This window comes from Python bivittatus, unplaced genomic scaffold (assembly GCF_059951505.1).
Source record: "Python bivittatus isolate LINGU-HERP-01145 unplaced genomic scaffold, Pbiv_v1 ctg000020_np1212, whole genome shotgun sequence".
Taxonomy (NCBI): Eukaryota; Metazoa; Chordata; class Lepidosauria; order Squamata; family Pythonidae; genus Python; species Python bivittatus.
In genome coordinates, this window is record NW_028277030.1 from 49,849,612 (window position 1) to 49,863,452 (window position 13,841).

A 13,841-nucleotide genomic window follows, 5' to 3' on the forward strand; every position below is an offset into this window, starting at 1 on the left:
AAGAAATAGTGCCAGAATCAACAGTAAGAGACTGATCTGTGAGGAATCACAGTGTCCATATCACTTTCATACATGTTCATTCGATCCTGCTTCTGCATTAACCTATTTTTAATAAACACTGTACAAAAGTTTGGGTTTAATTCTGTATCACTTCCAGATTTATTTTCTCTTCAAATATATATCAGCATATTCTGATACTCTTTTGAGCTCAAAAGTATCCTAAAACATTCAAGCAGCATGAGAGCCAGGGAATAATTAAGTTTCAGTCCCATACGTTTAGTTTTTCCTTGCCTTTCCATTAAACATAGTCTTCAAAGATCCTTAGTCTGGGACCCTCAAATTTTAAAAGAGTATCTTACAAATTTTTAAAAGAATAAGACACCTGGGTATTTTTTCTGCTTTGTTTCTGAGAAGCCAGTTGTGCCATTAATTCAGATTCATGTCCTTCTGGCTGATCTGCATCAGCAGTTCCACTCCCGTGCTCCTGAAATAAGACATGCAAAGTAAGATTTTGTTTGCTAAAACACATCACAGGCATATTAAAGCCGACAACTACAGTATTTTTGGAATACAGAAGTACGTTAGGTTGTGGTTCTGTAAACAAACCCATCTGCTAATTCCAGTGCTGCACCAAACGTTCATGAAATGCGTAATTAGCGAAGCCTGGATCGTAAGACAGGGAAAATATCCCTGGTGAAGTATAAAGTAATAAAAAACAGGTATAGTCCATTGTTTCTGGCAAACATAAGCATGATTTGACATGAATTTATGGACCCTTGGCCCTCTTAGCCTTACTGGAGAACTTAATTTAGTGATTCGAGAACATAACTGAAGGGAAAAGTCAATACAGTTTAAAGAGCACTGTGTATAGCAGCTGTAATACATTCTGTCACTCTTAAAAATGTTTTTATTTCCAGTTAAAGTGGAAATATTGGGAAATATTTATGTTTTCCCTCTTTACAAGAAATGGATGCTGGTACCACCATCTGCCTTATTTTCAGTGTTTTGAGACCTAGTGAAGAATATGAACAGATTCACCAAACTCTAAATCAAAGTCAACAAGAGAAAATGTTCTGAATGTGGGTCAGCCACCAGTTCTTAAAGCTATTACTCCTATAACAAGCTACTAGGATATAAAACAAATCAGAGACATAATGAATTGGCTGCTAGAGAGGCTGCAAATTTCTCCCTCTGCTGCAATCTAAGTAAGGGTTAGAGTTACAGGCTGTGAGATATGTTGGGGTGAGAGACTGTGATCCAAAGGCACCCAGTGAGCTCCCATGGCTGAGGGCAGATTTGAAGCTGGATCTCCTCCGGTACCAGCGCAACTCCTTATAAAGATGCTGCATTTCACCTCTTTTGCCTGATCCTTCTCAGAAGCAGTTCCAGCCAGCTCAACAGCTGTATCACTCTGCAGATTCTCTTCTCCTGCCTCTCCATATGCCTCGTGTTCCATTCTTTCAACAGCCTCAGGTAACTGTTCCTCATTATTAGTATCATCAACAGCCTCATCACTTTTCTAAAGCAATAAAAAAACGAGTCAGCATTAGCTTGGCAAAATATTAGAAGCTGATATACATATCTGAATCAGTTTTGGACTAAGCTCTGTTTGTTGCAGGAGAAATTAGAGAAACCACAGTATCACCATTTACTGGAATTTTAGCCTGAAGCTCTCAAGCTCGCGCTCGCGCGCTCTCTCTCTCAACATATATATTCTTCATATAAACTTCTGTTAATAAAAATACATGAAACCTGAGGACAAAGGCCCTGATCAGTAGTAGAAATGTTCTGTTCTCTCTCTTCGGCTTTTTGCTCTTCTGCTGTAGATTCCTCTTCTTCGCCTGTATTTGCATCAGAATTCTCTGTTCTTTCTTCTTCCATTTTATCTTCTTCACTTTTATCTTCAGAAGACTCTTTTTCAACTTGCTCAGAATCCTGTCTATCTTCACCCATATCTGCAGGATTCTTTTCTTCTGCTTCTTTTGCATCTACATCTATGCCCTTCTCTTCAATCTCAAAAGGATTTTCTCCTAGTGCAAAAAGAGACAAAATATACTTTAAAAAACATACAAATGCTCAGTTGAGTGGAATGCACAGGAGAATATACTAAGACTCCTAAAGTCCATACATGCACTGTTATTTCCGGGACGAACACCTGAAAAGACAAAGGCTGCCCAGGTACAATTCCTGGACATAAGGGATCAAGGATCAGGGAACTTAATAAAGTGCAGAGCAAGGATATGCTTTGGATACAAAGCTTTGGACTGGGCATGGGGGTACACAGGATACCTATCAGTTCCTCCTTAAAGAACCTGTCTCTTTTCTTGGACCTACAGGGTAGCTGCACAATCCCAGGAAATACACATTTGTGTTAAGGGAGCATCAGTAGGGCCAAAAACTGGACACAACGTAGACACCTCCTTAACCCAAACATGTATTTTCCTGGAATCACGCAGCTTCCATATGGACCTAAGGAAAAACACAGCTGCTTTAAGGAGCCACTGACAAATATGGCATGCATACCCATACCCTCTCTGAAGTACCTGAAAAACAGCACGTAGCTAACTTATGCCTTTTCCACTCATTCCCTCAATGTTCATCTTTAAGCTGTAAATACATATTTTGAATCAAGTCTTTAAATTACAAAGAAAATAGTATTAACCTACAGTGGGGCAAAAAAGTATTTAGTCAGCCACCAATTGTGCAAGTTCTCCCACTTAAAAAGATGAGAGAGGCCTGTAATTTTCATCATAGGTATACCTCAACTATGAGAGACAAAATGAGAAAAAAAATCCAGAAAATCACATTGTCTGATTTTTAAAGAATTTATTTGCAAATCATGGTGGAAAATAAGTATTTGGTCAGTATCAAAAGTTCATCTCAATACTTTGTTATATATCCTTTGTTGGCAATGACAGAGGTCAAACATTTTCTGTAAGTCTTCACAAGGTTTTCACACACTGTTGCTGGTATTTTGGCCCATTCCTCCAGGCAGATCTCCTCTAGAGCAGTGATGTTTTGGGGCTGTCGCTGGGCAACACAGACTTTCAACTCCCTCCAAAGGTTTTCCGTGGGGTTGAGATCTGGAGACTGGCTAGGCCACTCCAGGACCTTGAAATGCTTCTTACGAAGCCACTCCTTCGTTGCCCGGGCAGTGTTTTTGGGATCATTGTCATGCTGAAAGACCCAGCCACGTTTCATCCTCAATGCCCTTGCTGATGGAAGGAGGTGTTCACTCAAAATCTCATGATACATGGCCCCATTCATTCTTTCCTTTACACAGATCAGTCATCCTGGTCCCTTTGCAGAAAAACAGCCCCAAAGCATGATGTTTCCACCCCCATGCTTCACAGTAGGTATGGTGTTCTTTGGATGCAACTCAGCATTGTCTCTCCTCCAAACACAACGAGTTGAATTTAGACCAAAACGTTCTACTTTGGTTTCATCTGACCATATGACATTCTCCCAATCCTCTTCTGGATCATCCAAATGCTCTCTAGCAAACTTCAGACGGGCCCAGACATGTACTGGCTTAAGCAGGGGGACACATCTGGCACTGCAGGATTTGAGTCCCTGGCAGCGTAGTGTGTTACTGATGATAGCCTTTGTTACTTTGGTCCCAGCTCTCTGCAGGTCATTCACTAGGTCCCCCCATGTGGTTCTGGGATTTTTGCTCACCGTTCTTGTGATCATTTTGACCCCACGGGGTGAGATCTTGCATGGAGCCCCAGATCAAGGGAGATTATCAGTGGTCTTGTATGTCTTCCATTTTCTAATGATTGCTCCCACAGTTGATTTCTTCACACCAAGCTGCTTGCCTATTGCAGATTCAGTCTTCCCAGCCTGGTGCAGGTCTACAATTTTGTTTCTGGTGTCCTTCAACAGCTCTTTGGTCTTGGCCATAATGGAGTTTAGAGTGTGACTGTTTGAGGTTGTGGACAGGTGTCTTTTATACTGATAACAAGGTCAAACAGGTGCCATTACTACAGGTAACGAGTGGAGGACAGAGGAGCCTCTTAAAGAAGTAGTTACAGGTCTGTGAGAGCCAGACATCTTGCTTGTTTGTAGGTGACCAAATACTTATTTTCCACCATGATTTGCAAATAAATTCTTTAAAAATCAGACAATGTGATTTTCTGGATTTTTTTTCTCATTTTGTCTCTCATAGTTGAGGTATACCTATGATGAAAATTACAGGCCTCTCTCATCTTTTTAAGTGGGAGAACTTGCACAATTGGTGGCTGACTAAATACTTTTTTGCCCCACTGTAAGTGAAAAGGTAATAACCTTTTTACTTCATCAAGCTTATGAGAACTTGTAGATGCAAAAGTAACTTGCCCATAGCAATGAATTCCCCAATTTTCAATAATTTAAGTTACAAATGATCAGAAAGTTTTAAACTCTGATGCCAAATTTATTAAGTTGCAGCTTTTGCACCAGGACCCAGGTTTTGTCATATGCTCCCCTTGCACCACCCTTGAGATACCCATGTGTCTGCTGCTAAGGAACAATTTGCCATTTCTACATCTACCTTCTTCTTCTTTGTCTTCCTCATCCTTCTCTTCATTTCCTAAGTTCAGTTCATGATCAAGCTCCAGGGCTTCAGGTTCAGGCTGTTTTTCTTGTCTTCCATGGTAGGGATCCACCTCGTTCTCATCATATTCACACTATAAAACAGAAGACACTATGAGAAGAAAGAAGGTGGAAAGCATGGATTAAATTCTCTCCAGAGGCAAACTTCTTGAGAGTTGGAGTTCTAATGAACCTGGATCAAGCAGAAAAAATCTCTGAATGCATTAAGGAAACTTATCACCCATTGGAAAAGATATCCTGTCATATCACAGGCTACAGTTTTACATACATACTGTTGTTATCTTAGTTAATATCTGCTTGCTAGTTTGGTTGTTAAATTGTGAATGAATTCTTGTTATTGGATGGAACTCTGTGATTATTTTTCTGATTTGCACTATACTTTGGTAAAAACACATAACAATAATGACAATAATAATAAAAGTCTAGTTATCAGCAAGAAATCTTGCCTCACCTGCTTTTCCCACTTTCAAAGACTTAGTTAAGAATCTTCATTTTGACCATATTTTTTAACTAAGAACTTTATAGAATCCATCTAGGTTTATAAATATTGCACAAACATTAATAATGGAGGAAACAATTCTAAATCTCCAATGAGGTTGAAAGTAATGGACACCAAGTCCTTTCATCAGGGGACACACTTCAAGAATTTACAATACAAAAACAAGAAAGATGGAAATCTAAATACATATCAAGACTAAGGTGGTGCAGGCTTTGAAAATGATTTGGAAAGTATTTTGGATTTTTCATGAGCACAGCCCCACTTCACTATTAATTAAAGCAGCAATGTCTTTTTTTCAAAGTTCTGTGCCAACTTTAAAAAGATGCAGTAACTTTAAGAATTGATCGTTTGCAAAAACTGAGTTTGCTTAGCCAAATTAACATTTTTCTTCATATTTATTTTATCATATAGATACTTAAAAATGAAAGCAGAGAAAAGGGAAAAAAAAAGAAATGGAAAAACAGAAAAAGGGGGAAAAATACATTAGAGATTTAGAAATCAGTTGACTCAATAAAGTATCCACATATTTTTCAGAAGCCTGAAAAAAGAGGTGGCTGCTTTAATTAATAATAGAGATGCATGAATGAATGATGAATAACAGAAATAAAAACATGATGCATGCAAGGTCCAAAGCACTACTAAATCATTTAGTAATGCAGAGTCCTAGTCAAGACTATTTGGAAATAGAATATTTTACTGAATCTCTCACATACAGGTGCGTATACTTGAGTTTCTTAACTACTCTCCTCTGCTGCCATTTCCTTTTTCAATTCCCTGCTCATTGCACAAAATAAGCAAATAATCATGCAAAAATAGAACTGGCTAGTTCTAATGGGCATTGGGTGTAAAACTAATCTTCTGGGAATTCTGTGCATGCATAGCACAATTTGGAGACAAATTAATTTACCACAGCATTCCCAGTTGTCTAGTGAAGAATCAAGAGGCTGCTGTCCATGTCTGCCCTAGAGATTGTCGAATGTGCTCATCTGCTCCCAACTATGCTTGTGAAACGCAAGTTGGTCTGGACTGTGTAATTGCAGTTATTTCTACAGTAACAAACACACACAAAAGCAGCTCCATACAGAGTTGCTATGCTATTACCTCATCTATTTGTTCATGAATTTTCTCTTTGGTTTCACCATCATCTGCTTGCTTCTCTTTTTCTTCATTGTTGGGTGATTTCTTCTCATTTTGATTGTCAACTCCTATATTGTCATCTTTCGCCACCAATTCTGAATCTCCCTAAATCATTCAAGAAAAATATCCATGTTTCATTGCAGCACTGCCACCAGTGTAGACACAGTTCTTAGGCTAACAACATTATTCAGCTTGTTTTGAGAAATATGGTTATCTTTTTATGACTATAGCTAGTAAATTAAAAATAGTTCCCTACTTTAATAGAATGCATCTGTTATGCTTTCTCATCAGCAAACTGAGCTAAACCAATAAAATATGTTATCATAAAACAATCTAAATATCAAGTAACACTTTTAAGTTCAAGTAGAAGTAGATAAATTCATTACATTGTACTCAGACTGTTTTAAAAATAAAGCTCAGTGTATTTTCTCTAACTATTAATACATACTGTGTTCTAAAAATAAGCCAAGAGACACACATATCTACTCTTTCCAAAGTAATTAATAGTGAAGAGTAGCCCTTTGGATGAGTCTAGCATACTAAGAGAGGTCAATCATGTGCCAAAGGCAGTTCACCATTGGGTAAATGCAACAGCACCTTCTAGCAGAAGTTCTCCAGGAGTGATTAGGCATTAATATCGGATATTATGGTATTAAAAACCACCCTCTCTTTATTTGTCTAATCTCATTTTGAAACAATGTTTTGGCAGCCATTACTATTATTTTGTAGCGAGAAAATCTAATTAACTGTATGAAAAAGCACTTCCTTTTATGTAGCCTGAGTGAAAAAACAGCTTGAACTGAATTGAATTCTATGCAATGTCATGCATTTCACATAATTAATCAATGGTGCAACTCTTTCTCCTTCAAACGTTCATTTAAAATTTTACCTCATCCATCCCTGGTCCAGTTTCTGTTTTGCTATCTTCTTCTTCTTCTTCTTCATCATCATCATCATCATCTCCCCAAAGCCTCTCATCCAGTTTGTCAGCTTCACCGTCTCCAAGATTTCCCATCTGCTTATCCAAGTCTTCATCTTCATCAGATTTATCATCCTCTTCTATACAAGGTAATATAGGTCAAAGTATAAAGTCCAATGTAAATCTTCAAAGAAGGAACTTCCATAATCATAAACATGAGGCATTATGAGTCTGGAGACAGACTGGAGCCCAACAGGAGAACATATATTTTCCAGATGACTAAATGGACTAATGGTTTAACTTGATATATTGGCAATTTCTTGTATACAGAGCACTGTTACATTGGGATAGGCAAAGGTTCTCATCCCATGGGAAAAAAGAATTTCTAGAGCAATGGGAGTAGCCTTTTTAGCTAGTCTACATAAAACAGAGATTTAAGATAAAAAGTCTTAAATCTGTAGTCCTTTAAAGTATTGATAGAATATTAAAAATCTTATTTTTATTGCTGGCTGTGTCATAGTACCTAAGTATGCTAAAATTGACACATTCATTATAGTGATATAATGCAGAATAGGTATTAGAAACATTGCAATAAACAGTTCTTTCAGTTCAAACTATGCTTTTTAGTTAGAACAGCTACTAACCACACAAATATCTTCTTTATTAAATACTTGAGAAAGACCAACAGCACTGCCATTTTCACATTATAAACCATGGACCTGTGGACTTCAAAATGCTGCTGAACTCCTGGCCCCCCCAGTATGAAAACCTTCATTCCACTTACACAAAGAGATCAACAAGAACGGAATGAAGGCTCTGTTTTAGAACTTGGTATTGCTTCATTTTGTCACAGATACCAAGAAACTGCTGGGGTCACATTCTAAGTTAATTCTGTACAGGTACTTTTGGTTCTATCGATTTCCAACTTCACTAAAAAAAAAAAAAAATCTCAAAAGAGTTTCAATGTTATGAAAAGACTTTCCTAATAACAATATTACACAGCAGTAGGAAGCCCACCAGTATGTTTTATTAAATTCAGAGAAAAAAACAACTAAACCTCAATATCTGTTCCCAGTTGTGTGTTGAATTCCTGAGTTACTTTATATCAGGAAAGAAAGGTGAAAGATGTAGCGCTAGACACATACCTTGTTTTTCTTGCTCCCCATCATATGTTTTCCCTTCAAAATCTTCAGACATTTCAATTGCATTATCCTCTCCTTCAATATCTGGTTTTGAATCTGGGTCTTCGTTTTCCTTTTCCTGACCCTTTTGGTAAGTATCTTCTACCTAGAATATTTAACCAACCTTTCTTTTGATGGGGTGTTTTCTTTAAAGTACTATGAATTCCCCATGCCCCTTCTTCAACTTTCAGCAAGATAATTTGAGTGTTCCTTCTCCCCTAAAGAATGCCATAATTTATTTTATGGCATATTTCTTTAGAACAGAAGTAGACTGTTAAGAGGCGTGGAGGGAGAGAAGTAACCCTGAAACCTATTAAATGAATGTACAAAAATAATGTAGGGATGTATAGAACATTCCACGCATTTACCTTTCCTGCATAAATGGAACAGCTGTTTGTGTATGGTCTTGTGCCTTAACCAATATACACATTTCAGTTGCTTTATTCCAGGCATAGACCAAAATGTGGGTGTTCCTGGCAGAAATGGTTTGATGATGGATGGTATGGAAAAAAGCCAAGGACATCAGTTGTGGTGACTGAGGAGAGGCAGGCCTGATACTGCCAAGACCATCACCACAAGCAATGAATGCCTAAGCCAGGACATCGGTAGCAGCAGGGGCTGAGGAGAGGGAAGATTAAGAGGGGAGCAGGCCATGGGATATGTCAGGCTGGGACAGCAGTTGCAGAAGTGACTGAGGAGGAGGAAGGACTGAGGGAAGGTGCTGGGAAGATTGGGGGAGTGCGGGCTAGTTGGGATATGCTGTTCTGAGACACCATTGATGCTAGTGGCTTTGCCTTAACTGCCCCAGAAAATTGCTCTGGGATTGTTTTGGATATTGTAGTATCAGAAACTTGGAACAACTCAAAGGTTCCAGATTTTGTTTCTGCTGAACTCTGACATGAAATGTTTTCCGTTTTGTGCACAGCCCATGGAATACTGCTTGTTCACCAAGAAGTTTAAGTATTTTTTCATACTTCCCATAAATATTAAGACTGTTCCTATGTCTTGTATTCATTATAAATAGACACTTCAACACCGGCCCCCTTAGCTATTCTAGAGCTACTATTCCACTCACACACATACCTGATCTTCATTTTCTATCTTGTCACTAACATCCTTTTTGCCTTCCCCTTCTCCAAGGCCACCATCTTCATAATCATGGAATTCTGTTCCTCCTTGTCCTCCATCATCCTCAATGACTTCTTTTGGTAAACAAAAACCCTAAGAATAAAAAGCACTCAGCTGAACCAAGTATAGCATTAATTAAGATCGACACTGATTTCCACCATTAAGGTATCTTCTGGTTGGGGGCCAAAGTTTTTGTAAGCTTTCTCCCAAAGAGAGAAAAGTCTACTTCAGTAGGAATCCACTAAGGTTTATAACCTTAAACTATTCAAAGTAGTGAAAGCTAAAACTGACTATGAAGAGCTTCAGAAGAATCTTTTTAAATTGGGTGAATTGTCAATCAAACAGCAGTGCTAAATAAGTGTGAAATGATGCACAAACAACTTCACATACACGGTGTTCGTGTCTGAGCTGTCTGTAATTAATCAGGAAAGAAATCTTGAGGTCACAGTGTGTAACATAATGAAAATGTTGACTCAGCTGCTGTTAGAAAGGCATTCATGTTAGGGATGATTAGAAATCACTTGAAAATAATAACGTCCCTGTACAAATCTATGGTACATCCACATCTGGAATACCATGTACAGTTCCGGTTGCCACACCTAGGATTTAGGAAAGCTGGAAAAAGTGCAAAAGATAGCAACCAAAATGGTCAGGAGTTCAAACACCTTCCCTGTGAGAAAAGGCTAGGCATATCTTATACTCTTTAGCTTAGAAAAAAAGTGATTGACATGGGACATAACTGAGGTGTATAAAACAATGCATGACATGGAGAAAATGGACAGGTAAGTGAGGATCTCCTTTTTATCTCCACAACTGGTTGGGCTGAGAGAGACTGGTCCAATTTTATCCAGTGAGTTTCTACAGCTGAGAGGAGATACAGATCTGGGCCACCCCAGCTCTAGTCCAACACCTTAACCACTATGCCACACGGGTAACATTCTGAAAATTCAGTTAATCCCATGTTGGAAAACCAGTGCAACATGCAATATCAAACACCACTCCATTTCAAAGGCCTTGTTTTAACCTCGGAAAAATGGTACAAAGCAAAGATCAATTTGTTTCGGAAAATGAAAGGTCAAGCAGCTAATAAATGTAGATTCTCACAATGACATTTGTATATTAAAACCCATCCCACTGCTGCCAAAGTGTGCTGAAAGTATCTATTTACAATTTAAAACATTTGTGAATTCTATCCCCTTTGCTTTCTGGATGAGCTATCCACTTCTTACCTTTCGTGCAAGTTCAGTAAATATGTTTGTCAAGATAAAAAGCAATTTTGCAGTGCTCCTATGTGTGGCCAAGGAAACTGTGAGGTAGAAAAGGACAATATTGGAATATTTCGACAGAATTGGCATTAGACGTACCAGCAGGTGGCAGGCCTGATTAAAAAGCTGAAGAAGAGAGAAATGATATACATTAGTTATATAAAATATTTTTAAGTGTCTAAATAATCTTTCTCCAGGATTGTTTTTCTGTTTGTAGTATTTATAAACCATTTTGGAAAAAAATTCTCTTTTCCATTCTAACATGCTTTGAGTATGCTGTGAGAGGCAAGTTGCAGAAACAAGTCTAACATTATGTTTAATACCTTTCCACTAGAAATATTTCAGCTGATAAATATTACCTTGCATTTGTATGTAGTATAATCCTCGCCATAAGTTTTCAGTTGCTCCAGGAGCTCAGAAATGACTGAAATTATTTTTTGTATATGCAAAGAATTCACATCGGAACAAACATCTTCATCCAAGAGTTTAGTTAAATGCCCTGCATGGAGCCCATCAAATGAGGATTCTTCTCCTGGGGTAAGAAATATAAAATGTGATTATCAAAAATGCATTCCAACCGATCTCATGAATATGTCCTATAATCCATTAGTTTTCGTTTTTTAAAACTATCATGCTACAGAAGTCTGGGGTTTACATACACTAAGAAAATGTCTTTGACATAACAACAATTGCTTTCAAAACACAGAAACAGTTGCTTTCAAAACAAGACAAGCAAAAGAGCCTTACCATCTTCCTTAGGGGAGATACCCTTCTCCTCTTTGTCTTTTCTTCTTTCAACCAAACACTGTACAGAACTTAGGATAACGTGGATTGCAAGTTCCATCTGTTCTGAGAAGAGTTCTACAAATCCATCATCTGATGTTTGGTCCTCTATAGAAATATAGTTGAAAATTAAATGGGGAAGATTTTTATTTTTACAATGGAGAGATGGATGGATGAATAAATGTGTGAAAGATTCTTGCTTCTACAGTGGTTGGCTGCCTAAATAAATAAATCCTACTGCCATAAAATTTTCCCCCTAAAAATTTATGGGCAGTATCCATAAAATTTGAGTACTATATCCAAACTATCAAAATTTTCCCTATATTAAAACCAGGATATATACTATCCTACATTATAGAGAAAGTTGTTGGTTGTGCTTCAGAATTAAGTCTGAGATTCCCTTTGCAAATACAGAAATGACTGCAAGTACAGCCGATAATTTCATCATATTTCTTTTTCAAATAAAATCTATATGCTAAAACTCTTGTGTCTGTCTGTAACCTTCAATTGGGCGAAACGGTGCATCATAGGGCAACAACCTTTGCACCTATACCTCAAATGGGCTAATTTACAGAATGCCTCCAAAATCCGGGACCCATTACTCATGTGGGATTGAAATTTGTCAAAGTTACGGCTGCTTCAGCACTGCCACCACCTCAGCACTGCCACCACTTCAGTGCTGCTGTACTGCTGTGGTCGGCCGTGGTCATATGATCGTCATTTCCAACACTCGCTGCCACCTTCCCACAAGTCAATGGGGAAGCCAGCAGGAAGTTTAAACTCAATCGTGATTGCTGACGCTTCCTGCCAGCTTCCCACAAGCAAAGTCAGTAGAGAAGCTGGCAGTAAGTTGCAAGTCCAAGGCCAGAAAGCAGGCAAGTGGCTGTTGCTGGGTGGGGGAGGGAGTGAGGGTGTGTGCAAGAGGTATGGTGAGAGTCAGGGAGGATGCAAAGGGGTGCCCGAGAGGTGCGGCAAGGGACAGGGAGGGTGTGCCGGGGTGTAGTGTGGGTCAGGGAGGGTGTGTGAGGATGTGGCATGGATCAGGGAGGGTGCCTGGGGGAAGGGAGGGAGGGAGGGAGATTTCTGACGCTCCCTGCCAGCTTCTCACAAGGAAAGTCCATGGGGAAGTTGGCAGGAAGCCGGCCCGCTCCCACTGCTTTTTTGCCCACTCATGGTCATTCTGTTTCTCTGTTTAGGTAAGGGAATATCTCTAAAATGATGACTAAACAGGTCATGGGTCAACTACATATAATTGAAACTTTAATCTCCCAGAAACTATATATCCCCCACTCTGCCCCAGAGAAAATTAAGCCTGAGGCAGCTGAGGGAGGTACCAGCCTGAGGGAGCTGAACTATGAGACACCTTCCTTAAGCACTAAATCTTACTTAAATAACTGTAACATAATCTGTCCCAAGATGGGAAAACCCCATAAGCTCCAGTGATCCATTTGAGACCTCAAAGGCATAGCTAGAAGAGCCAAGAGAAGTTGAGACCAGCACAGCAGTAACGCAAGTAACCCTGTCTTTCCTTTTTAGGTGGATCCCTTCTTTTCTTTTGCTTTCCAGCAGGTCTACTCTATTAGGCATACCCAGACAATCTGCCTCCAAACACTGGAGAAAAATGGCCTCAGATGCCTTATAGCCCAGCTCCTTAGACAAGTGTTTCTCAGCCTTGGCAGTTTAAAGATGTATGGACTTCAACTCCCAGAATTCCCCAGCCAGCATGGGGAATTGAGAGTTGAAGTCCATACATCTTCAAACTGCCACGGCTGAGAAACACTGCCTTAGACTATACTTTCACTTACAAAAAGGCCATTTCTGGAAAGAAGAAAGAACACTCTAGCATCATGACCATTGGATGATATCAAGCAAAAAGAAATGCTTAGAAACATACAAACTAATGACTGCAGTTAATTCCACAGGCAAACAGAACAATATCAAATCAATAAAGCCCTTGCATTACTGATTAGAAGAGGGAAAGAATCATTTTTACCTTCACAGTGTGAAATTGAACTGAAGAGCTGTGTCTTCCAGATAGCAAAATCATCTACACTGCTATTAATTTCTCCTTGAATATATATGAGACTCCTGATTAAGGCCATCTGTGATCCCACTTGATTGACTTCGGAATCAGGTGGCGTAAACAACAGCTCAATATCCTGCAGTTGGTTTGAAACCTTCAGCAAACAATCCACTCCTGAAGAGCATACTTCAAAGCTTTTCCTGGGAAAGAACATTGAAGGAGACATTTGAAACTGAATAAAAACTGCTTTGAATAAACATGGAGTAGTTTCTGTTGCACTTATGAGGGATTTTACATTAGAAATGCAATTCCC

At 38.9% G+C, this 13,841-nt stretch overlaps 1 protein-coding gene across 1 annotated transcript in view; it reads right to left on the reverse strand.

Moving 5' to 3' along the window:
- Positions 1-13,841, reverse strand: part of MDN1 (midasin AAA ATPase 1) — a 128,022-nt gene that overhangs the window by 15,515 nt on the left and 98,666 nt on the right. Inside the window, exons 80-91 of the mRNA XM_007421800.3 lie at positions 13,499-13,728; positions 11,470-11,613; positions 11,082-11,254; positions 10,687-10,848; positions 9,413-9,550; positions 8,294-8,435; positions 7,119-7,288; positions 6,194-6,334; positions 4,532-4,667; positions 1,753-2,030; positions 1,355-1,519; positions 383-484 (exon numbers count right to left, since the gene is read on the reverse strand). Of these exons, the coding sequence (XP_007421862.2) occupies positions 383-484; positions 1,355-1,519; positions 1,753-2,030; positions 4,532-4,667; positions 6,194-6,334; positions 7,119-7,288; positions 8,294-8,435; positions 9,413-9,550; positions 10,687-10,848; positions 11,082-11,254; positions 11,470-11,613; positions 13,499-13,728 (1,981 nt within the window). The remainder of the gene's footprint in view (positions 1-382; positions 485-1,354; positions 1,520-1,752; positions 2,031-4,531; positions 4,668-6,193; positions 6,335-7,118; positions 7,289-8,293; positions 8,436-9,412; positions 9,551-10,686; positions 10,849-11,081; positions 11,255-11,469; positions 11,614-13,498; positions 13,729-13,841) is intronic.